Raw genomic sequence first — 26,393 nt, forward strand, 5'->3', positions numbered from 1 at the left:
TTCAAGTATTGAGGTCTATTGCACTGTTGACTATTTACAAAAGTATTGCACAAAAGGTATTGCACAGTGAGGTGAAGAGGCACTACAACTTAGTGTAGTGTATTGTTGTGCACTGTGTATTGTTGTGTGACCACGTTTTCTGCATCTAGAAGACCTAGATTAGTTATTTTTCAGTATGTATTGTAAATAATGTAACTTTATTTATTTATTTATTTTAAATGAGCCCCCAGTGCAACACGAAGAGGGCACCGCAGGCCACAACCCTAAAGGAAGCAGGCCAGCAACCATGCCCAGGTTGGACCCAGTAAGCACCATGTCCAGCAATAAAAACCTGCAACATTTGTCTCTCCAGACTCCCTTAAGGCAGTGTCAGAGAGGAGCATGTTCAGTGAGAGACTGAGATTACCCAAATCTACTGAGCGGCAACTCCATCTAATTCACAGTACACAGTGCAATAGTTACATGCGTTTTATTTACAGTGAAAATAAGAAAATAAAATGTCAATCTATATTAATTGACATATATATATATATCTTTGTAATTTTCTGGATATTTATAATTGAGCTATTTGTATACATTAGAGCTATTTCTCATAACTTTGTAATATATTGTATTATTTAATTTAATGCAGTCTAATTTTCTTGAAGACACTGTAACCACATAATGTCCTTAGGGATTAATTGTTTTTGAGGAAGCAGATATTTTCTCCAATGTGTTTCTCCAATCAGAACAGGCAATCAGCTTAATTTATTAATCCCTAAGGAAAGACAATAAGAACAGTAACAGACTGAATATTTGACTCTAAACTGTACTATTAAAGTAGTCTGTAAGTTCATTTGTAAAGTTTGTCTTTTTTTCCCAGTTCACAAGGACAGTTTTCTTAGCGATGCAAAAGACAGTAAGGACTATATATATGATGTATTTTATTCCATATCTAATTCACTTATGTTACCTATGACACACACCTTGGGAGGGTGGGATACAGCAACTAACCCGTGTGAATAGGTCTTCACATATAAACCTCTGAACATGTATACAAGACCACATAGCAAGCACATAGTTCTCAATAGAGTTGGCTGTGCAGTGGATCTGTAATCCTTTGTCCTTGATAATGTAAACAAAACTGCTAATCTTATTAAGGTGGAAGGAATCATTGGGAATTTTTATTTTATTAGTCCTTTATTTATCTAAGTAAAAAAATCTCATTGAGATTGAAAATCTCATTTTTCAAGAGAGAGGGATATGTTAAAATTTTGAAAGAAACCTAAAGCAGTCAGTAGCAAAACTGGGTCCTGGTCATTGGTTTTTTTCTAACACAACAACGACTGAAAACGTACGTCGCTCCTACTGAAGAACTACATCCAGAAGACCAAAGCGAATGTTTCTGTCTGCCTGCACAAAGCTGCTACTTGAATCCCATTAAAAGTCTGAACCAAGGTCCGCTATGTAAGAACATCAAATGTGGAGGAGCTTGAGAAATTCAAAGCAGAACAGCCTGGGATTGCTCAGGAGACATGTGTGAGACTTGGTGAAAACTGCAAATGACTGCACGGTGTTAGCAGTCAGAAAGGACGTAGCTATGAACATAAGGGAGGCTAATAATTTTGACCCTGGTAGTTTCTCGCTTTCATGAAAAGTAAAATATGCAAGCATCCAAAATAAAACTAGGGTGTTTGCAAAAGCATGTTTAAAATTTCTTGCTCAGTTTAGCTTGGGAAATTTTCAAAAGCTATTTGTCCATCATCCACCTCCTAAGATAAAATGATAGGGCAGATGGCCAAACTTAGAGAAACCTAAAGAAATGAGACATGGAATGGAATTGTACTAGGTTTTAATTTAACCATTTACCTTTAAAACTGACTGCACATGTGCTTTCCACAACCAAATGCTTACCTCTTCAGCTAGTGCCTTTTAAACACAGTCAATGGGCGTTAGTTTCTCGTTTTCATGAGATCTATTTATTTCCTCCTTGGTTTTCCAGGTTCCTTGTCTGTGGTGAAAATAGGAATATAAAATTATGATGCACCTACAGAATGACTTTGACCCTGCCCTGTGAGTCACTGCACTGTGGGCAATACCTTGATTTCTTACTGCAGAGCCAGCAGATGAGTCCCACTGTAATACCAACTAGGACGAGCCCTGCCACAACACCCCCTATGAGCTTTGCTTGGTCCCGATCTTCTCGAGATCCTGTAAACACAGCACCAAACAGCTTCAGCTTAAAATTATCATATGCCCACACATACGCTCACATGCACACACAAACAAGTTGAGCTGTGATAAAACTACATAATGTGTCTTCTTTAGCATATTCACAATGATTCTTGAACTACAGAGATCCTCTTTGCTCAAGCAATGCAATTTTATCAGATAGGTCTACTGTTTTATGCAATGCTTATAATTCTGAGATTTGTTCACATTTACTTTAGTGACATGAAACAATCTGTTTAGATTGCAAGACGGCAATAATGGCAGTCCACAGTGGAATGTTGCATTTCATAACACCAAAGCACTAAAGCCTAAAGATGCATTATATATTAAGGGAATAATGAATAGAAAAGAATAGGCATCTTATAATATAACCAGCAACACAGTGCAGTAGTTAGCACTGCAGCAGTTAGCACCGTTGCCTCATAGCATGTAGGCCCTGAATTCAAATCCTTCTGCCATAGCCAAAAGTGATGGGATAGTTAATTTGCTATTATAAACTGGCCATAGGCATGAATGGTTGTCTCTCTTTCTGTGATTGACTGGACACCTGTTTACCATTTGCCCTATAATACATGTGACAAGGACCCCCTTGACCCTAAATTGGATGATTAAGCCTGGGCATGGGAACCATGCCCAGGCTTAATCACAGAACCCACATTGAGCAGTTAAACTTGCAATTATGTATAATTTCTTATGTATTTCAAGAAAGTCAAATTAGGTAATAGCACAGAAAATCAAAATCACTTACCTCTTCCTTTATTTTCCTCCTTAAAAACTGAAATGAAAAATGAATATATCAGAACTAAATAAAGAAAAGAAATTAAATAAAACAGACCAACACCATTTGTCTAAACACTCTTCTTAAAGCCAAACAAAATTCTGCACTGATGTAAACGGAGACGGGGCTGGCCAAATGTAGTCTCAGAATAGGAAATCAAAGATTTTTCCACTAATTGTAAGTGCAAGTTTTATATAAACACATTCTGTAGTAGTTTAAATCAGCAAATAACTACTACGGTTGATAACAGATCTAAATAACTTGTAGAAATTTACATTTAAATAAAGGAATTGACCATACTCTCAAAGAAAGGAAAACATTAAAGTTTCACATTGAAGGACATGGGTGGTGCAAATAAAAATACAACTTTAAATATTTAATGCATAAGATAGATAACAAAACTGTAGAATGTTTTGCAGCTGTATTAATATTTTCCAATCAATCATATTTGCTTTTGATTGTTAATCGAATATTTTCTTGAATATATCTATTGACTTTTCAGGTCTTTTATTTCTTGTATATAGATATAGCTTCATAACAAACAATAAGAACATTAAATCTGATGTCTTGTATTCATTACAAAGGTATAGACTGAAATACACTACTTTTGATTAAGAAACACATCACACATCAGTAAGAGATCAGGACCAGCTTGAATTTTAGCTGGTATTGGATTATAAATGCTGCCTAATTAGGCTAGTACAGACTGATAGATTCTCTTCAAGCAGCATTACAGTACTGGAATTTAAAAGATATTGAGAAGATGTCTGTTCAAACCTGTTTGACTTTAGTTATCCACTGCACAGAATTATCACACCTCTCTCACTCCTCACGTCTGTATAAAATAAAGCCAACCAACTAAGTAGTTCACAGCATTAACTTACCAGAGGAAACACTGATTGTCTCGGCATGTTGTCCCAGGCGGTTACTGACGTTGCAAGTGATAGTCAAGTTCTCCTTGGGGACTATGGTGATTTTATGAATCACTTTGCCATTGATGTAGGAGCTCTCCTCCTGAAGGCACACACACAACACATTGTATTGGCTTAACTATTCTACAGGATATTTTCTATGTTCTTTGTCAGTTACATAATGGTGTCATGATGTTAGTTCTCTTCCTTTCAATATATAATATCTCAAAATGTCCTAGGATCCTCATGTCCTTATGCTACACACTGGAAGAAGCACCCAAGGAAACGGGAAAAGCTGGCTAGTACACTCGCCAGAATCAGGGCTCATCTCTGTGCTTCTTATGGAACTAGACCAGATGAGTACACTATTAGATGGATTCTGCCTGTTGCCCCTAGAGATCCCACGCCATTGGATCAGCTGGTCCACACTACGATTTAATAGTGTGTCACTTTTGTGTCGCGTTTTCCTAAGCAGCTTCGGTCCTCTGGACATAGCATGTATCCCACAAATCTTCGCACCCTTGCTCATACTTTAACGTCTGCACCCTTCCCGGCTCTATTAAATGCTAGCTCACCAGCAAACAAGATGTTTGTATTAAATGACTTAAAGTCACAGCAGCTGGATTTTCCATTTTTGACAGAAACTTGGCTTCTACGTGACAAGTCTGTTGCTTTTTCTTCCTCCAGCTCATTCTTCAGCCTCCCTCAGACCTAGTGGTGCTGGTTTAGCTATAGTGTTCAACACCCATTTCCGTTGCCATAAAGCAGTGCAGGATTATTCATTCTCAAGTTTCGAAATCCAGCTTTTTGAGCTACACCTGAATAGTCCTGCGCCTTTGCACAATTATAAGCACTTTATCCAAGAGTTTTCAGATTTTATGACCAGAACTTTTCTTAAGTTTGATCAGCACCTAAAAGACGAGCACCTAATGGTTTAATAGTGTGTCAATTTTGTGTCGCATTTCTTGATCCTGGGATAATTAACTTAAGCTGTGAAAGCATCAAGGATTTTCTGATATTTTAAATTAATTTTTAAGTGTACTAAAAATATTTTTGATATTACTGGTCTTTATATCCAGAGATTAATTAACACTGGCCTTGTTACAGGTTGTTCCCTATCATGTTTTAAAGACGCTATAGGTGAGCCCCTTTTTAAAAAAAACACAGTCTGGGCCCAACTGTTCTGGCTAACTACAGGCCAATTTCAAAGCACCCCTTTCTTTCAAATGTTTTAGAGAAATTGGTCTACTCACAGTTGCAGGCTTAATGGGATCTCTGAAATTTTTCAATCTGGTTTTAGATTACTACACGGCACTGAGACAGCACTTTTAGGGGTTTTTAATGATATTCTATTAACTGTGGGTTCTGGCAGACCTGCTGCCCTCTTGTGGTTGGACCTGGCAGCAGCCTTTGACACAGTTGACCATGATATCCTCCTTAAAGGATCTGTTCTTCAGTTGTTTCAGTCATACTTATTTGGAAGGACCTTTTATATGAACATGGCTCAAAAATAGCCCCTCTTAATTATGGGTGAATTAAGGGTCAATTTTGGGTCCAGCCTTGTTTGACCCGGTATGTTGTCACTGGGGTCTATTTTTTCATAGTATAACCTTTTATTTTACTGTTTTGCAGATGACTTGAAGAGACTAATTGCCTTAAAGACGCTAAACAGTGGATGTCCTTAAATCTTTTAAAACTAAATGAAAACCAAACAGAAATGGTTATTTTTGGCATCTCTGTTAGTAAATATCGACAGTACTCTGGGCCCTTTATCTGCTCATTGTAAGACAAATGTTAAAAACCTTGATGTGTACTTTCATGGTTCCTTTAAACTGTGTAGGCAGTTGAGTTCAGTAGTCACTAGTCAAGTAGCTTTACCCATCTCAGACAGCTAGCCAAGGTAAAGCCATACCTTCCAACTAATGTCTCTGAACGTGTTTCGACTACATGTTATCCACTTCAAGGTCTAAACTTAAATCTTGTAGCAACAGAGACTTCTCTGTGGCAGGTCCCAGACTCACAAACACTGGAAAATTTTAAATCTCTACTGAAGACACATTTTTTTGGACTGGCTTCTAGAACATGTTACTTGAACAATTTTTTGTTTGCTTTAATAGCCTCGAGTCATTGTTGTTCTTAGTTGTTTTTATTATCTTATTGTATTTTTCTTTCGATCTTATATTTTTATTGTATCATTGTCATGCATGTGCCTTATTTAGTTCCTTTTTAGTTTGTAAAGCACTTTGTGCAGCACAAGCTGTTGTAAATAAATCTGACAGTAAACCCATCGAGCAAAATCATTCTGGTAGGAGTTCATACAAGCTACTTTTCTATTCCTTTTATCTTACAGCTGCATAAACTGGAGCAGCCAGGGATCGACCCACCCTTTGATACTCTCTCCATTGTCTAACTGGACATGTGCTTAAGGTACTAAAACACGATGACAACACTTACCTTTATTGGGTTATTGACGCTCCACTGGAACTGGGGTTTTGGTACTCCTTCAGCTTCACAGGTTAGGACTGTGTCTTTGCCATCAGCAGCACGATATTTAGTAAGGTTGGTGATCCGAGGCTTTCCTGATACAAACACATTATTTTTCTTTTTTACATTATTATCTTTGGCATCAGACCATGCAACATAATTGAATTTACAAAATATTACAACATATAGTTTTTTTTTTCAGACAACCAAACTAAACATTGTTGAGTTGTTATGCCCTTGTAAATCTTACAGTGAAGGTGCATCGGGTATAAAGTTCAAGAGAATTTATGAAAGAAGCCTCAAAGCTATAAGTTCAGTGACAATAACATCAACAGTAGACTGGGATCGAACCACCAACCCTCCATTTAGTAGGTGACCTGCTCTAATACCTGAGCTACAGCGACCCCAGTATTGTGTATTAAAATATGAAGCCAAGTGGTCCTGCCAAGTATCAATGTGTGTGAAGACTGCATTCTTCCTCACCTTCTATGACTAGTTGAAAGCTCTGACGTCGTGTCAGACCAGTCAGTGAAACTTCACAGATGTAGTCTCCAGCATCGGCAAAGGTCAAATTACTAAACTCTGGTCTCTTCACCATCTTTCCATTCTGCAAAGCAGCATCACATACAGTCAATGTTTTAATAATCTGGACCTTTAACTCTAATGTAAGTGAAACAGCAAAATATACATTTGCTTATCACCAAATTTGGTTAAGTTTTACTTATTCAGCTGCCTTTGCATGTGGCCCTACCAAGGACAGGTAATAGATATGTAAATCAGATGATATCAAATAGTTCTCTACTCTTTAGTCACTGCTCTTGTTCAAGGTCACAGGAATGTTAGCTTAAGTGGAAATTCAATATCATGAAGCTAACATGGAGTTTATACAGCCATATTACACAAAGACGCAGTTAGAAAATGTCTTCTTTTCTTGCAAACAATTTCATTTACTTTAATATTTTAAATGCCTCTTTTCTGAAAAACAATGTATTCACACAGTCCTTACCTTTTTCCATAACTCTTTAGCATCACCTGAGGTACTCTTCTCTATCTTCACAGACAGGGTTTCCCCAACGTTCTTCACAACCTCTCCAGTGGGACTCAGACTTAGGTCCAGGTCTGGCAACACATACAACAGAAAAAAAAGAGTCAAGTAAGTTCAATTCTGTTAATTTTTAAAAATGTATTTCTTTACTGTTTATTTATTGTTTTATCACGGTATAGCACTTGTTGTTCTTTAGTGTGATAGCACAGTGTTTCATTCATTTTGGCCGTTTTAGGCCAAAGGAAAAAACTGCCATTGATTCAGTCTGTTGGCTCTCACTGCGGTAAAGTGTCATTTTCTGTTCCTGTTACCTGTTTTCTGAAAACTTATAGATGACATCTATTTCACAGTGTAATCATCCTGTGCTATCCAAAGCACACTCTCTATTGATTCACCTTCTAATTATATTCATAGTATTCATTCACCGTGTCGCCATTTGCCAACTTTCTCTTAAGCATTCACATGATTGTTATCCTGCTGCACATTTTTGGCACTTAACTACTTCCACATACTTTGTGCTACAAAAAAAGTTCTGATACCAAAATGTTCAGCTTCCTCTGGTGAGGTGTGCTATTACTTTTTTTTGTAACTTTTAAACTTCTTATGATTTTTTTAAAAAAAATAAATCCTCTTCAAACCCACCCTACATTGAAACTTAACTACTTCAGCATACTTTGAGCTAGAGAAAAACGCAAAACTTTTAATGGGCCCCAAGACCTTTAACTTTTCAGGTATTACTCTGTGTTTTGATATCTTTTACGGTTTTCAAACAGTAACAGTTTAAGTTTATGAAGAATTAGATTTTTCATTGAATGTTCCCACTACTGCATGTTGACATTACCAACTGTAAAGACTGAGGCTGGAGAGTAGTCTGAAAAATTGTTGTCCTCTTTCATCCAGTGTCATCCTCACTGAGATAAGATTTATGGTTCTCTCTAAGAAATGTCACCGAAGCGCAGCCTCCCCCATCCACCTTGCCCATAGAGGACAATGTTAAAACAGCACCTAAACTTCAGCTGTGGCTGTTTTTACACCTTGTCCAGCAGACAAGCTACTATAGCCCAAACTGCTGAAAAACTTAATTCTGGTTCTAAACCAGTTAGGGTTATGTCCACCGCCTAAAGCACCAACAACGGGCACGTGAGCATCAGAAATGGACAATGGAGCAAAGGAAGAAGGTGACCAGATCTGATGATTCATATTTTCTTTTGCATCACATGGATGGCTGGGTGTGTGGGGTAATAATAGGATAATAATAATGATACAATAATAACACTAGAATAACATATTCATACTCATTCAGTGTAATTAATCAGTGATGATTAAGTATGTCTGTAGATTAAGCTAATTTGTACCTCTGAATATTTTAAATTTATGGATATTATTTTAGCTGGAAACATATTTAAAAAAAACACAACCCAAAAGCATCAGTAAACAAAGTGCCTTGTTATAAACAGGAATTAAAAAATGTTCACTCCAGGTGGGAAACATTATATTTTGTTTGTTCTGCCACAGTCATTTGTCCTTGGTCCTTTGTTATGTTATAGTATGCTTTAGCTCTGGTTATGTCATAAGTACTCACAACTAACAACAATGTTCTGGGAGGCCTCCACTTTCTCGTTGTCAACCAGTGAGCATTTGTATTCACCCGTATCCTTTCTGTTGATGGCAGTTACAGTGTAGTTGTCCGAATTTTCAACCAGCACTTTCGTGCCCTGGTGAAGAGCAGGAGTTAAGAGAAATACCATTAAAAAAAACAGACAAAAAGACAATAATAACTAGAAGTACCACATTCACTCACGGGGCACTTCATTAGTTGGACCTTGACAGTATCAGGTTGGACCACAGAAAAGCCTTAATCATCATAAAGGAATGGCCATAGTGTGCAAAAATACTCAACTAGGCTGTGGCATTTGAAAAATGCTCAATTTGCTATTAAGGGGCCAAAAGTGTACCAAGACAATATCCCCCTATTATGCCAACACAACTAGCCTGAACAGTTGATACTGTTCTGTTTCAAGGTTTGTAGTGTTGCACTTTCAGAAATGCTCTTTTGCATTGCACATTGGTTACAATAAGTGGTTATTTGAGTTTCTGTTGCCTTCAATCAGCTTGAAGCATTCTGGCCATCCTCTAACCTGTGGTATTCAACATAGAATCTTCACACAGACATTTGCTGCTATTTGTTGCTCACTGTATACTTTCTCTTTTTTAGACCATCCTCTGTAAATTCTAGAGATGGCTTTGTGGGAAAATTACAGTGCTGCTGAACTACTTAGACCAGCCTTTTTGGCACCATCAAACGGCACATTCAAGGACACTTTTTAACCATCTTTCTTCCCCATGTTGACGCTCAGTTTAAACATGAGCAAGTCGTCTTGATCATAACTACATGCTTAAATACATTAGGTTGCTGCTGTAAAATTAACTGATTAGTTATTAGTCTTAATAAGTAGCTGAACAGATGTGATAAAGTGGTCAGTGACTGCATATTAAGCATGCATTAAGTACAATATATGTCAACCAGTCAAGCTGGAGTTTACATTTATGTCTGTCAAGATTTTTATAACACCAGTAAAAACTCAACTAAATTTGAATTTATCAGGTGGGTAAATAATGTGGCATCATCAGTTATTACATGTGGTCAAAAAATGATCTAACCAAAACTCCACCTGAGATCATCACATTTTGGGAGGTCCTCTGACCACCAAAACCTGAAAATCTTGTGTTCTACGTGAACATAAGTGCCAAGTCTCTTTTGACCGTTTGGTGGATCAAGAAACATTTTTACTCATCTGCAAGATAAACAATGGGATCTGGCTCACCTTAATGTGAAAAAAGAAGGATCTAGGTGGAGGGTTGCCATCAGCAGTACACTTTAGTGTCACATTATCTCCTTCTATAATGGACGGCTGTGACATAATCTGGAGAGTAACCTGCTCCGATGGATCTGTAAATATGAAATATTATTCAAAGACACCTCCAACTGACGAATAGATAACTCTCAAACTGGCTCAACTCATTTAATTGGTATAAAATAAAATTATCATTATTATTATTATTATTATTATTATTATATGACTGATCAGTACTTTATCTACTGAGCGATAGGTATGAACTGAAAGCAATTCACAAATATAAAATTCTCCCATGATGTAGTCCCAGCAAGGACTTAATTATCCAACAACCCCCTTCCATCTAATCTAACATTCCAGTAACAGAAAAGACAGGAGAGGTGAGAAATGCAGTAATTAGGATTAATCTGTGGCTAAACTGAAAGTAAATTGAACATGGCAGCTATACACTGGTCAAAAGTTTTAGAAAACCCCATTTTTTCAATTTTTTTTAATTTTTATTATGCAGTTTAATGTCTCATTGCACGCTGAAATGAAAGCATAGTAAAACTAAACAAATTCAGTGGAAAAAGAAATCATGGAATCAATTTATAGACCAAAATATATTCTAACTTTGGAGTCATAAAAGTAGCCACCTTTGGCACATATAACAGCTGAACAGACCAGTGGCATTCTTTCTACAATAGAATCAAATATTCTTCAGAAAGTTCTTTCCATATCTGTTGCAGACATTCCCATAAATGTGTGGCACTTGTAGGTTGCTGTGCTTTCACCCTTCTGTCCAGTTCATCCCAAACTAGCTTGATGGGGTTTAAGTCTGTAGACTGTGCTGGTCACTCCATGTTTTCAAGCTTACCATCTGGTTTGTTTTCCTGAGGTAGTTCTGGCATAGCTTGGACTTACGTTTTGGGTCATTATCTTGCTGTAGGATGAACCGCTGACCAACTAGGTGCATACCAGAGGGTATTTCATGGCACTGCATAATGCTGTGGTAGCTGTTTTAGTTCAGGGTGCCTCTCACTCTGTACAAGTCACTGAACCTGGATCCAGGAAAACAGCCCCAGACCATCACACTTCCTTCTCCATGTTTGACAGTTTGACAGTCCTTTCACCTATTCGAAGGCGTACAAAGATCCTGCATGATGAACCGAAGATTTTAAATTTTGATTCATCGGTCCATAATACCTTCTTCCAGTCTTCAGTAGTCCAATGGTGGTGTTTCATGGCCCAGGCAAGTCTCTTTGTCTTATTCTGATGTCTTAGCAATGGCTTTCTTGCTGTAACTCGTCCAGTCAAACCCACAGGTCGAAGTCTTCTCTTCACAGTTGAAACTGAGACTTGCTTACTACGACCACTATTACATTATATTATACTATTATATAACTATTATTTTAAATAATAAATAATGTATTTTTTTATCCTCTGGCAGTTCTCTACTTACCTTTTTTACCATTTTAAGCTATTCATTGGACTTAATTGCCTTGCATTGTGATAAATAACTGGAAAGAATTGGTGTTCTAAAACTTTTGTCTGGTAGTGTATATAATAAAAAAAAAATATTAAGACTGAAAACATCCCTGAAATGCAAAGAATTTTACATTTCCTCTTGTCAGATTTTAAAATTCACAGTTTGGTTTGCTGCAGTGAGAGAGCCCCTGTTCCACACCTTTGAAGGGAATCTCTTAAAAAACATGGTGCATGAGTTGAAGCATGCAGTTTTACACACTACGGAATTTCTTCCAAAATTTTCATTGGATCTTATCTAACAGCAATGAAAGCATTTTAGCCATTTATTTCCTAAAAACCTTAAGCATACAAGTATTAAAATTACTTTGTGGCAATGTAGCTCTATATGAGAAGATGGAAAAAACAGATTTCATATAGTTGTAGTACAGTGATACAGACAGATGTCAGCACTGCCTTCCACTCACAGTGAATGGGAAAAGGTTCCAGCTCAGTCTCCTGATTAATCAGTGTGTGTGTGGCTTCACAGGCAAAGATTGCATCAGCATCCTCTTTGGTGGCTGCATATTGGAGGGTGGAGAGCATGGTGGATAGGCCTGTGTCAGGATCCAGCTTCAAGTGGTTAGTGATCACAACAGCTGGAAAGGCAAGATGACAACCACACCAGACACATGTACATACCCACACAGACAGACAGACAGACAGACAGACAGACAAACAGTCAAAGACACACAGATTTCGTCAGCTGTTACTATTCCAACATTGCTTTGATTTAGACAATGAAAGTCAAGGACTTTCCTATTAATCAGAATCAGAATATTTTATTAATCCCTATGGAAATTATGTAACATTTATGTAATAATTATAATGTATTACTGTGTTCCTTCTGACAAGTAAGCAATGAATTTTATCATATATCGTTTTAGCTATTCTCTTGAATAAATATGATGCCCTCTAGAGGGATATCTATGACAGCAACTTCCCCAGTGTAACTGGATAGTTTACAGGTGACCGTAAGGGAAGAAATGCATTACATTTTTGATCATCTTTCAAAAGTTGTCCATTTTTTCTCCACTTGATAGTGGCTGGAGGGTTTGCTTCTGCCACAACACATGTTCCAACCTAAAAATGAAAGAAAACAAAACATAAACAATTATACACCAACTTGCATTTTTGTCACACTTAAAGGTTTTAGATCATTAACATCCCACAGATATGTCATATGTCAAGTACAGCAATTTTAACAACTGCTGACATTTACTTGGACTCTCTGATTGACCTTTCTGACTTCTTAGGAGTGGATGTGATTCATCACACAGCCACTCCTGGGAAGATTCACCAGCATTCTAGGTTTCCCCATTGTAAATAATAATCTCTGTGGTTTACTGGAGTCGCAAAGCCTTAGAAATGGCTTTGTAACCCTTTCCAAACTGATAAATGTTAATAACTTTGTTATCAGAGGTTTCTTTAGATTGAGATTGATCTTTTAATTTACTTAAATTTGTCAGAAAAGTTGTAAGTTGCTACTTAAGCGATTTCTTGATGCAACTGGTATGAAAAAAAAAAATCAGGCCTGGGTATGACCAGTACAACTGAACTCAGCTTTTAAAAAACAAAACAAAAAAACTGTGGTTAATCGTAGTTTATTCATGATTTAATGAGGGCCGAGTGGCAGTTAGGTTTGGGTAGTGTTTCTCCCTTAGTAAATCACCATTTAAATATTTACTTGGTTCTTTAGAACACTACTTAAAGCATAAAAGACATTATTCCAAAATATATTTCCTTCCTACTGCTGCAATCATGGTGGTCGGAGCTAAAAGTAGAACATGGTTAAGTTCAAGAAAACATCTAACTTTTAACTACATAATTTCTAGAAGTTAAACGTTATCTAGATAAACAAAAATATCTGAGCTGCAGTGCCCCTTCCTCTTCAAGGACAAGTGGACCAAAGCTATACCAGCAAAATGCAGCATACATATACAACAGAAAGTGTGATTGTAGGGGCCAAGTTTTCCATTTTTTATTATTTTTCCATCAGTTTATTTTCCTTTCATTAGTCACATCTTATGTAACATACACATTCAATACTGCTTGGAATTTCTTTTTTCCCCTACTTCAGTTGTTTATACTATCTGCTATGAAAGTTTCCTCATCTCGGCTTAAAAACAATTACTACTTAATGCCTGCAGAATGGGGTGTTCATTGCAGGGTAGGTGCAGATGGTAGCATGAAACTTTGCACACCGATTTTGGTGTCTCATGTGTCGCACAACACAATCTTTGTGGTGTGTTGGCTAATTGTGCACATCTCGATTTTTTTAACCTTGCATGTTGTGCTGCGGCTTCCGCAGCTGGGCTGAAGACAGGAGTATACAATTGTTTCGGTTTTTACTACCATTTTAATGATAATACAGCACAGGAGCTCAGGAATATACAGATATGCAGAGGATTATGTTAAAACAGTTAAAACTGTTAAAACTTGCAAAAAAACCCAACCAAACAAACAAACAAAAAAAAAAACCCACTCTACAAAGTCTTCGCTTCTAGTTTTGACTATAGTCCTCTTATACTAGCCCTTATGTAGCTGTATTGTCTAAGTCACGACAGCTATTGTTCAGGAGAATACGGCAGCTGCTTTCTGTGCAGTAACAGCGTGTATAAATACAAGTTTCTGTGAAACATGGTTTTGCAGAGGTGAGCGGAGCAGGCACATTCTGGCCTAGAGATAACCAAAGAAGCAAGTCACTTCAAATTGAAAAAAGAAATCTTATGAAAGGTCTCTGTTGTAAAGACAGACAATGTAATTTTACACATACAATGTTACAATGATGCCACTGGTTACTGTATAATATGCTTTAGATGTTATAAAGCTTCGTTTCAGCCTAGTATAAACCACAAAGACTTGTCTAAGCTGATACTATTTCATGTATAATGCTGAAGCAAGCTCTTAGTACTTTCACAAGTAAAAACCACATTGTGACAAAATTAGACGTGGCCTTCAGAAGGAGCAGTCTAACAGTGACTGTCAACAACAAAACCTGCCTTCATTACAGTCACCTTCATGGCAAAACAGACATTGACTGACTTTTGTGATCTAATGAAAATGCTATAAGAACAAAGTCATGCTTTCTGCATTCTCCACCACTAAATCTCTCTCTCTCTCTCTCTCTCTCTCACCTAATACTGCATAACTAGATTTTGCAAACATTTCTGTATACACAATTCACGCTGCATCATGGAACAACCTGACACATCTGATGGACAAACACTGAGACTTACCGCTGTTAATTTGTCTTTCTGTAATAATTCACTTTTGTCCATAATCCGCACTGGTGATGGCTTCTCTGCAAACACAAAAGGACAAAATCAAGGTTTCGAATTAAATTCAAATTTTAGATTGCATCAAATTACAACAAAAGTTGCCGTAATATTGTAAAGTAAAGACCCTAAAATAATACAAAGAAACCCCAACAATCAGACGACCACTAATGAGCAAACACTTTGGTGACAACGGGAGGTAGTTTTTCCTTTTTCCTCAGCTCTTTTTGAGAGAGTGGCACGGTTGCCCTTCCGTTGGTCTTTCTTGGTCTCTTGTGCTCTGAGGTCTCTGGATGTCTGGAGCCCGGATCTCCTCCATACCTGCTTCAGGAGGACAGGGCTATGGCTCCCCACACCCTCTAGCAGATCATTACATGAAGGAACCTTTTGAATACAAACGCGCTCATGCTCACAGGTGTACACACGGTTGCTCAAAGACACAAACTACACCCTTTTTGGCTCCTACCTCAAAGCACACTGTGCGCTGTCAATCTTACGTGCTGCACAATAATATTCAATATTTAGTATTTATTTTTATATTCACATAGATTATTGCAATGATGTTGTTTATTATATTGCTCTCTTTTGTTTTTGCTTGTTTTCTTTTTTTTCTTTCTCAACAGGTGATCCAGGTGATTGATATATGTATTTTTTGTCTGTTTGTTTTGCTGTTTTTTGCCCTTTATCACTGTTCCTCTTCCCCACTGTTTTTCTTTCCCTACCTCTCTTTCTTTCTCCCTTTCCTTTCCCCCAGCCATGTCTGTCACATGTGTAGCAGGTGGAAATAAAATAAAATAAACAATAGAAACAAAGGTGAATCAAATAGACCAATACGGCAAGGCTGGGATGGTCCATTTGGTAAAGTAAATCCGTTGGGCATCTTTCTTGGCCTTTAGACAATTCTGATGGCAAAAAAACAACAAATGGGACAGGCGGGAAAAGACAACGGGAGGTAAAAACTCCCTTTTAACAGGCAGAACCAGGCTCAGGGAGGGACGGCTATCTCCCATGATTGGTTGGGAGTGAGGGGAGGAGGACAGGACAAAAGACATGCTGTGGAAGAGGGCAAGAGAATAATGAAAACTCCTTAATTAAATGCAGAGTGGTGCATGATGCGTCCAAAGGGGTGAGAGGACAAAAAAGCCCAGTTTATCATGGTAAGCCCCGAGAAGCCAGGTCTATTGCAGCATTACTAAAGGAGGACCTGTTCCAGCCTAACTATGTGCTTTATCGCTGAATCAGGCCACTTATCCAGGAATTTTAAGCCTGATTTAAAAAGTAGAGAGGGTGTCTGTCTCATAAATCCAAGCTGGGAGCTGATTCCCCAAAGAGGAGCCTGAAAGCTGAAGGCTCTGTCTCCCATTTCAGAACCACAAGTCTGACATTAATGGCCTGTATTTGTATAGCGCTTTTACTAGTCCCTAAGGACCCCAAAGCGCTTTACACAACCAGTCATCCACCCATTCACACACACATTCACACACTGGTGATGGGGAAGCTACATTGTAGCCACAGCCACCATGAATTAAAGTTGCAAAAAGATTAGAAATATTATTATGTCACACTTTTACCAAAAGCTCGCTTTGGTTTTTTGTTTTTGTTGTTTTTACAAAAATAAAGTTTAGACAGCCTTGGTGAATAAATAAGGGGAGGAGCAAAATTCAAGATTGTAGTTAAGCTTACTGTAAACAACAACAGAGACGGGATACTCCATGAGGTTGGCGTCTGACACCACCATGCAGGTGAAAGTCCTCTGGTCTTTGAGTGAGGCCTGGGTAATGAGCAGGCTGAAGTGCCTATTGATGCTGACCCGTTGAGCATAACCATCTGTGGCCTGAACTGTGGCCTGGTCACTGTGAGCCTGTTTGATTAACAGATCACCAGGTGTGCCATCATCTTTTTCCTAAAGTGTAAGGCAACAGAAGAATAAGACAAAGAAGACAGGGTTTGTCAAATCTGTACAAATCTTCATTCTTCAAGCGTATTTAAATAGACATGCACAAAAATAGAACAATTTTAAACAATGCATTTAAGCTTTCATTCAAGCATTCTCCAAGTAGAACGTACAAATGTATCACATATGTGCTAATTAGAATAGGTGTACACTGCTAACTCATAATGCAAAATTCAACAGGTCATCTTTGCCAGGTAATCTCTTTAATTACAGTGTGGATTAAGTGGAGCCATATTTATCTGACTTCTTTAAATAAGTCTTGAAGACACTAGCTGTAGATTTATGATGGACATAAGCCTAAAGTTTTGCCCTAGACATGACACTCTCTCATAGTTTTATTTTATTCATTCCCTTAAGCTGGGCATACACTGTGCAATTTGTCACACAACAACCGTGAAAAGAGTTGGATGGACATTGCTGCTCCATTGCAGCTGGCTGGTCAATGTTTTTCATTAGCAATTTAGCAAAGTTGATGGTGGTGGTGTGTGTCTGTGTGAGTGAAAGACAGAGAGGGAGAGAGAGAGAGACAGATTTTGTGTTATAAGCTTCATGTTATGGACGCACAGTGTGAGCACTCAGGTCGTGTTATGAAGGAAGGAAGGCTCAGAGTTTAGTGAGTGGGTGTGCTGGGATGTGCTAAAAGGTGGGCCTTCACAACAGGTCGCATCAGAGCACCGGGCTGTATAGTGTGAGACCATGCATTGTGACCTACGAACTTCTAATCCCTGTGATTCAATCCTACTGTTTGAGCAGAAGCTGCATAATGCGACTGAAAAAAAATTGCACAGTGTATGCCCAGCTTTAGACTGGATGGTGATATTCACACAGCTGATTGCTTACTTCACAAGTAACTCAATGTCAGTGTGTACTTACATATTTCCACTTGATGAACATCAGATCTTTCGGTGGTGGAGCTCCACCATTGCATGGCATAACAATGGTTTCTCCATACAAAGTAGTCAAGTTTGCTGTTCCCTTTACTGCATAACAAAAGACCACAAATTGTTAGAATAAATAAACATATAAAGTGCTACCATCTATCATTTAACTGGAAAAAAAAACGTACACAGGTATTTTTGAAAACGGAGATTTTCCGTTTCCGTTTTAAAAAATAATCCCGTCCACACGTAAACGCAGAAATGGTGGCAATATATTTCTAATCATGTAGAAATGTTGGCCAATCAGAAGTCTAGAAGCCTCAGTGGGAAATAGTAAACAAGGATGGGGTATAGAAGCAGAACCGAGTCGTATGTGTGGAGGGACAGTAACTGTGTGTGTATATGTAAGCATTTAAACGCTGCAGAGAGTACAATTAACAGTAACAGTATTGTAGAAATTCATTTCACCGAAACAATAACGTGGCGCACAGTATTACGTCAAAAAAGGCGCACACCCTTGACGCTGCATTTTCTGCGTTTTCTCCGTTTTTCTTGTCCACACGGAAATGCAAAAACTGAGTTTTCAAAAATATCCACCCTGGCCGGAGGTTTTAAAAATCTCAGTTTTCAGTGACCGAAAACGCCGTTTACGTGTGGACGAAAGGTGCAAACGCATAGAAAAATCTACGTTTTCAAAAATACCCGGGTACGTGTGGACGTAGCCTCAGTAACATGTGTACAGCAACAGCTGGCATTTTGAGTACTGCTTGTTTGCACCCTGATTAGCCAAACCTGGGTACATGAACATATCCATGTAGCTCTTCTCCCCTGACTCAATCAATCCTTGTGTACATCAAACCCACTTCCAACTGCTGAGATCTTAAGAAACCCAGCAACGAAAATAATCATTAATGTACCAGTGGGTCAGTGAGCAGCTCCTCCCAACTATAACTGTCTTAAAATGCCTGGGTGTTAATAAGTGAGTCAAACTATAGCACAATATCCTGTCACTCCAAATGTGATGTGTGATACCATACATCACAACGATCATGTGTAATGTCAAAGAAGTAAGAAAATTGGTGGAAAAAGATGGATGGACAGTTAAAACAATATTGCTTGTTTCCCTGTCCAGTTTCTTGTCACTGAATTCTGCATTTCTACAAAAAATATATATTAACTGTTAAAAACAAAGCATGTTGAAAAACTGTGAGTACAAACACTCGAATATTACTGAGTGAAATTAGCCAAAAATATAGAAAGTGAGAATGGTAAGAGACAGGCTAACAACATACAATGAAATTTTTTATTATGATGAAAATGTTAATGTAGCCTTGGCTATTTGTTAAGGTTTGAAGTGACTTTGTGGAGTTATTGTTCAGAATTTCACCCTGCTCAGTAGCGAGTAAAAAAAAAAAAAACCCCAACAACTTTGTTTAGTATAGTTTTTGTGTAACTGTATAAGTTTGTTCTATAGATGTTGAATGTAGCTTTGTTTAAAGTTATACTATATGTGTAAAATTTATTTTGGCTCTAAGCAAGTTGCTGTTTGAGTTCTTTATAAAGTGCAGATGTTGCCGATCCGTGGAACCAGCACCTCAATACAGAGATGTGAGATATAACAAAATATATCAGATGATGATATCAAAACATCTATTGTTTATTTTGTGCTGTCGCAAAAGACACGGTTTACTGTAATATGTTTTCATTGACTTAGATGACAGTTTGCAATAATCACCACGGTACAGCAGAAGAACCAGGCAAAACAAATTGAGGAGCTCGTTCCTAAACGAGGGCCTACCTCTGTGGCGTGGACGTGATTCAGTTATGAAAAGTGTGACATGGAGGAGAAAACTGCACAAATTATACAAGAAAATGGTCCCCACCACAGACACAAACACAACAAACCTTCTTTGCAAGAATCACATTAAAGAGTACAGAGAGAGTTTATGAATCAGAGGCAAATATGAGCCAGGTCCTCATAATAAACCTCAGACTCAAACATTAGAACAGGCTTTTCCCTGTGGTACGCCATGTAATAAAGACTCAGAAAAATAATAATGTCTATTACAAGTTACATCTATAAATATATGGTTTCATGCAATGGCAAAAAAAATTGCCATTGCATTTTTTGCCATTGTATCCAATCACTGGATGATTGTGTGAGTCATCCAGTGTGTGTCACTACTGGATAACACCATGTAAGGTCCATATTAGTTAATCTAATCTAAATGTAAAAAAAAGAAACTTTTGATGTGGTAATGATATAAACTATTCACTAAATTTGTAGGAATTGCACTATATAATTTTGGTCATATCGTGTAGTCCTACAAAACAGGAAGTGTAGATGGTCTCTCTGTTTAAAACACCCAGTCCAATCCAGTCCAGGGGACTTGCCTTGTTTGTTGCCTCGATCCTCTGGTTGTCTACATTGATTTAAAAAAATAGGAGCCCCAAGTAGTCTTGCACTTCAGGTATTTACAGCTCCAGTCACTACTGACACGCTCCAGAGAATGTGTGCAATACACTGAATACCAGATAAAGTTGTCACTGACAATGGGCCCAAGTTCTCAAATTAGGTTTTCCGATTAGACTCCGGCACATCTGCAATAAACAAAGCATTTGCTAGAAACTCTGACTACATCTTACACAACCACAGCAGAGTTGGTGATAGGAAGACATTGAAGGCAATGAAAATTTCTCTGATGCAAACTTGATATATAAGTGACTATGTTCAATCTAACTCTTGCAACTTCCAAATCTCAATACTCTTTAAGGTCTTGGACTTAGGGGTGAGCGATATATCGAATATACTGTATCACAAGTTTTTCCATATATGATGGCTAAAATGGCTTTACCGTAACCATCTGCATGCAATTCACTGTGAGTGTCTTTTCTCCCAAACTCTGCGAATGCATCATTAATTTCCCCCTCCCAAATGGAACATTTTCTACCTGGTACACCGTGGTGAATTTTTGCTTCATGTCCTTTTATGTTGCTGTGATCGTTTGCTGGTAAAGGTCTAGTGTTGATAACAGGAAGAAACATACTGTTGACAGTACAGTCGTTTGTAAAAAACAAAACAAAACACTGAGGGATCGATTTGAATGACTGATTGGCTAAAAATAACATTTGTTTTTGGAGGTTATTTAAACATATTGTGATATATGTCATGTATCGTGATGTAGGCAAAAAATATTGTGATATTAGATTTTCCTCAACTTGGAATGTGAATACCACAGGCTGCAGTGTTCAGAGCAGCGCGAATCCAAGCCCAAGCCTTTGATTTCAAAATTAAAAACAAACAAAACACATTTCTATTTATCTGGAAGAAAAAAAAAATACCATCCGTTTTATAAAAGCACTAATTTCCTTGCTTTTAAAAACCTAAAATGTGACATATCCCTCTGTCTTTCGGAAGACCATATATAAAATCAAAGTTAAAATTATATAGATTTCTCGATCAACTTCATGCTGGCCCATGGTTAATCCTAGATGTGATGCCCTAGAGAAGCACAGAGGGATGGAAAGGCAAGTGCCCTTGGGAATTAAGGCTAATTAATTCTATATGGGAAAATGGCCTTGTGTAGACTCAGCAGACTGTTGAGGCACCAGCATGTCTGGAGAGAAACAGAATATCCTCTTGTTCAAAATGCCTTTCATTATTTACAATTCATGTAATTAGACAAAAAATAATGCCCAGTACAAGAACTTGTTTTCTGAGGTCCGAAACATGTCCAACAGGCAAGTAAACCAATTAAAAACTAAGACAATGTGACCTGCAGATGTCCTTCCTCCTTATACATGTTAGTGTGCTTATCACAAGGCACCAGTGGTGGACCTGGCAATTCTAGTTTTCTAAGCAATGCTGAGCAATGCTGGGCAGTGAACACAGGGCCCACTAGAGGACTTTGGGTCTTCGTGCCACCATGATGAAGTCTGTGACTATTTGGTCATTGACATTCACAACTGCTGCCTTGTTCTTCCCATGTCGATACTGAACTTTTACTTTTGTGGTTCCTAAATTATGGAGGAGTTCCAGCACATAATCTGGTCCCTTTAAACCCCCCACCCCACCCACCGACCGACCAACATTAGTACCAGAGTTAGCTTCTAGTCAATGTTAATCGGTTTTCGGTGGGGTTTTTTTGAAATTGTCTTTTCTCCATGTTTTATTATTACATGGTCTGAAAGGTGCAGCCTGAGATGTGGTCTAAAGTCTTCCCTCCAATGTTTTACCAATCGTGTTAACATTCTGTTTTTACCACATGCAATAAAAGTGTTTCCTGCCTGGGCCCAGCAGCCTTTGCCTCTGAGCCAGAGGTCCACATAAAACAAGTGGAAATTCTAACAGTCTGATAATAAATTGTGAAAACTTATAATTTGAGCATATTTGCCTTTTCTTGTGAGAACAAAACAAAACAACAACAATAGCAACTTTTAAGGTAAACATCACATAGTACTTCACAACAAAATACACCAAAGTTAACCAAACACAAGGCCAAAAAGATTCATTTTTAGCCGTATTTTAAAAGAGACCACTGAGACCACATATTTCAGAGGTAGACCCTTCCAGAGTTGCACAAGCACTGTCTACTTTAGTTTTCAGCTTTGTATGATGCACAGCCAGCAGGCCTCAACTACATGGCCTCAGGGGCATGTTAGGGACATAAAGATTTCAAAGTTTATTGATATAAGTTTGTGCTTGTCCATGAAGAACTCTAAAAGCCAGAATGTTGAAATGGACTCTAAATTTAATGGGGATCCAATGCAGGTGGGTCAGTAACAGCGTGACCTCAGTACTTGGAAGACTTTGTCAGCACCCTTGCAGCATCATTCTAAACAACTTACAGATGTTCCAAGGAGTTTTTACTTAGACAAGCGACCAGTGATTTAAGGTAATCTAAACATAATGAAATAAATGCATGCAGGGGTAGGCAACCTTTCTGATGATGAGTGGCATCTAAAATTTCCTCAGAAGTGAATGTGCCATATAATTGCATTAGCAATAAATTGAATAATGCTCTATATTAACAGTTACACACTACATAGAACAACTTTACAGAATTATATTTGTTCACAGATGTTGGCAGCTACAGTGGGGCAAAAAAGTATTTAGTCAGCCACCGATTGTGCAAGTTCCCCCACTTAAAATGATGACAGAGGTCAGTAATTTCCACCAGAGGTACACTTCAACTGTGAGAGACAGAATGTGAAAAAAAAAAAAGTATTTGGTCACCTCAAACAAGGAAAATCTCTGGCTCTCACAGACCTGTAACGTCTTCTGTAAGAAGCTTTTCTGTCCCCCACTCGTTACCTGTATGAATGGCACCTGTTTGAACTCATCATCTGTATAAAAGACACCTGTCCACAGCCTCAAACAGTCAGACTCCAAACTCCGCCATGGCCAAGACCAAAGAGCTTTCGAAGGACACCAGGAAAAGTATTGTAGACCTGCACCAGACTGGGAAGAGTGAATCTACAATAGGCAAGCAGCTTGGTGTGAAAAAATCAACTGTGGGAGCAATCATCAGAAAATGGAAGACATACAAGACCACTGGTAATCTCTCTCGATCTGGGGCTCCACGCAAGATCTCATCCCGTGGGGTCAAAATGATCATGAGAACGGTGAGCAAAGATCTCAGAACCACACGGGGGGACCTGGTGAATGACCTGCAGAGAGCTGGGACCAAAGTAACAAAGGTCACCATCAGAGAAGCCATGCAGAGAAGTACACACCCCCATCACCATCAGCGGCGCTGCTGTGGAGAGAGTGAGCAGCTTCCGGTTCCTTGGTGTACATCTGGCTGAGGATCTTACGTGGTCAGTACACACAAACAAAACAGTGAAGAAGGCGCAGCAGCGCCTCTTCTTTCTCAGGAGACTGAAAAGATTCGGCATAAGCCCCCGCATCCTCAGGACCTTCTATCACTGTGCCATTGAGAGCATCCTCACTGGATGCATCACCACCTGGTATGGCAACAGCACCGCCTACAACTGCAAAGTTCTCCAGCGAGTAGTGCGGTGCTCTGAACGGATAATTGGAGGTGAGCTTCCGTCCCTCCAAGACATCTACAGGAAGCGGTGCCTGAGGAAAGCGGGGAGGATCATCAAGGACTCCAGTCACCCCAGCCATAAACTGTTCAGACTACTTCCATCAGGAAGGAGGTTCTGCAGCATCCGGTCCCGTACCAGCAGACTGAGAGACAGCTTTTTCCATCAGGCCATCAGGCTGCTGAACACATCATAGACACCTCAGCTTCACTACTGGAACTTTAACATTATGCACTCCATACTGTACAGTAATGCCACTGTTTTGCACATGTCTCACTCTGTATATTTTATTTTATTTATTTTATATATTCTATTCATTGTTTACTCTATTTAATTTGTAAAATATGTGTACACACACACACACACACACACGTAGAAAAATATTTAGTATACACATCCAGAAATGCATATACTATTATATATTGTACATATATTTATTAGTTTCAGATGTAGCCATTCTTGTATTTTGCTTGTTTACATTATTGTATTTTGCACAACTCTGTTGCTTGTGAAGCTCGCACACAAGAATTTCACTCACATGTGCTGTACCAATGTACCTGCACATGTGATGTGACAATAAAAAGTGATTTGATTTGATTTGATCAATAACACACTACAACGGCAGGGAATCAAATCCCGCAGTGCCACACGTGTTCCGCTGCTGAAGCCAGTGCATGTCCAGGCCCGTCTGAAGTTTGCCAGAGAGCACATGGATGATACAGCAGAGGATTGGGAGAATGTCATGTGGTCAGATGAAACCAAAGTAGACCTTTTTGGTATAAACTCAACTCGTCGTGTTTGGAGGAAGAAGAATACTGAGTTGCATCCCAAGAACACCATACCTACTGTGAAGCATGGGGGTGGAAACATCATGCTATGGGGCTGTTTTTCTGCCAAGGGGACAGGACGACTGATCCGTGTTAAGGACAGAATGAATGGGGCCATGTATCGTGAGATTTTGAGCCAAAACCTCCTTCCATCAGTGAGAACTTTGAAGATGAAACGAGGCTGGGTCTTCCAACATGACAATGATCCAAAACACACCGCCCAGGCAACAAAGGAGTGGCTCCGTAAGAAGCATTTGAAAGTCCTGGAGTGGCCTAGCCAGTCTCCAGATCTCAACCCCATAGAACAGGGGTGCCCAATCCCGGTCCTCGAGAGCTACCGTCCTGCAGCTTTTAGATGCATCCTTGTTCCCACACACCTGAATCAAATGAATGGCTTGTTATCAGGCCTTTGCCAAACATGATGGCATGCTGAAGAGATCAAACCATTTGATTCAGCTGTGTTGGAGTAGGGATGCATCTAAAAGCTGCAGGATAGTAGCTCTCGAGGACCGGGATTGGGCACCCCTGCCATAGAAAATCTGTGGCGGGAGTTGAAAGTCCGTGTTGCTCGGCGACAGCCCCAAAACATCACTGCTCTCGAGAAGATCTGCATGGAGGAATGGGCCACAATACCAGCTACTGTGTGTGCAAACCTGGTAAAGACCTATAGTAAACGTTTGACCTCTGTTATTGCCAACAAAGGTTATGTTACAAAGTATTGAGTTGTATTTTTGTTATTGACCAAATACTTATTTTCCACCCTGATTTACGAATAAATTCTTTACAAATCCTACCATGTGGATTCATGGATTTTTTTTTCACATTCTGTCTCTCACAGTTGAAGTGTACCTCTGGTGCAAATTACTGACCTCCGTCATCATTTTAGGTGGGGGAACTTGCACAATCGGTGGCTGACTAAATACTTTTTTTCGCCTGGTTGGTGGTCATTAGGTGTATAGATTGAAGTTCTCTGGTGACCTGTAATCGTTTTTCTTTGGCTCCAAAGACTATTACTTCAGTTTTGTTTTTGTTTAGCTGGAAAAAATTGTGACACAACCAGTCATTAATTTCCTCAATGTAATAACCAAGAGCCTGTAAAGGCCCTGGTCTCCTGGTGACATTGTGATATATGTCTTAAAGACATAAAGACCTGGATGGCCGCTAACTTTTTGCTTCTTAATTCAGATAAAACTGAGGTTATTGTACTCGGCCCTGAAAAGCTTAGAAATATGGTATCTAACCAGATTCTTACTCTGGATGGCATTACCTTGGCCTCCAGTAACGCTGTGAGGAACCTTGGAGTCATTTTTGACCAGGATATGTCCTTCAACGCACATATCAAACAAATATGTAAGACTGCGTTCTTCCATTTGCGCAACATCTCTAAAATTAGAAATATCCTGTCTCAGAGTGACGCTGAAAAACTATCCATCCATCCATCTTCATCCGCTTTGTCCGGGGCCGGGTCGCGGGGGCAGCAGCCTAAGCAAAGCTGAAAAACTAGTTCATGCATTTATTACTTCCAGGCTGGACTACTGTAATTCATTATTATCAGGATGTCCTAAAAACTCACTGAAAAGCCTTCAGTTAATCCAAAATGCTGCAGCATTTTGGATTA

General features: G+C 38.7%; 1 protein-coding gene across 1 annotated transcript in view; it reads right to left on the bottom strand.

Moving 5' to 3' along the window:
* Positions 1–26,393, bottom strand: part of alcama (activated leukocyte cell adhesion molecule a) — a 37,445-nt gene that overhangs the window by 3,611 nt on the left and 7,441 nt on the right. The window contains exons 2-15 of the mRNA XM_085364307.1: positions 17,893–17,999; positions 16,749–16,968; positions 15,027–15,091; positions 12,783–12,870; positions 12,216–12,386; positions 10,255–10,379; positions 9,012–9,144; positions 7,391–7,503; positions 6,868–6,991; positions 6,355–6,479; positions 3,874–4,003; positions 2,960–2,986; positions 2,079–2,190; positions 1,894–1,990 (exon numbers count right to left, since the gene is read on the bottom strand). Coding sequence (XP_085220433.1) covers positions 1,912–1,990; positions 2,079–2,190; positions 2,960–2,986; positions 3,874–4,003; positions 6,355–6,479; positions 6,868–6,991; positions 7,391–7,503; positions 9,012–9,144; positions 10,255–10,379; positions 12,216–12,386; positions 12,783–12,870; positions 15,027–15,091; positions 16,749–16,968; positions 17,893–17,999 — 1,619 coding nt within the window. The 3' untranslated portion in view covers positions 1,894–1,911. The remainder of the gene's footprint in view (positions 1–1,893; positions 1,991–2,078; positions 2,191–2,959; positions 2,987–3,873; positions 4,004–6,354; positions 6,480–6,867; positions 6,992–7,390; positions 7,504–9,011; positions 9,145–10,254; positions 10,380–12,215; positions 12,387–12,782; positions 12,871–15,026; positions 15,092–16,748; positions 16,969–17,892; positions 18,000–26,393) is intronic.

Source organism: Diplotaxodon limnothrissa, linkage group LG10, assembly GCF_057381915.1.
Source record: "Diplotaxodon limnothrissa isolate DT_005_m linkage group LG10, D_limnothrissa_male_GT1.1, whole genome shotgun sequence".
Taxonomy (NCBI): Eukaryota; Metazoa; Chordata; class Actinopteri; order Cichliformes; family Cichlidae; genus Diplotaxodon; species Diplotaxodon limnothrissa.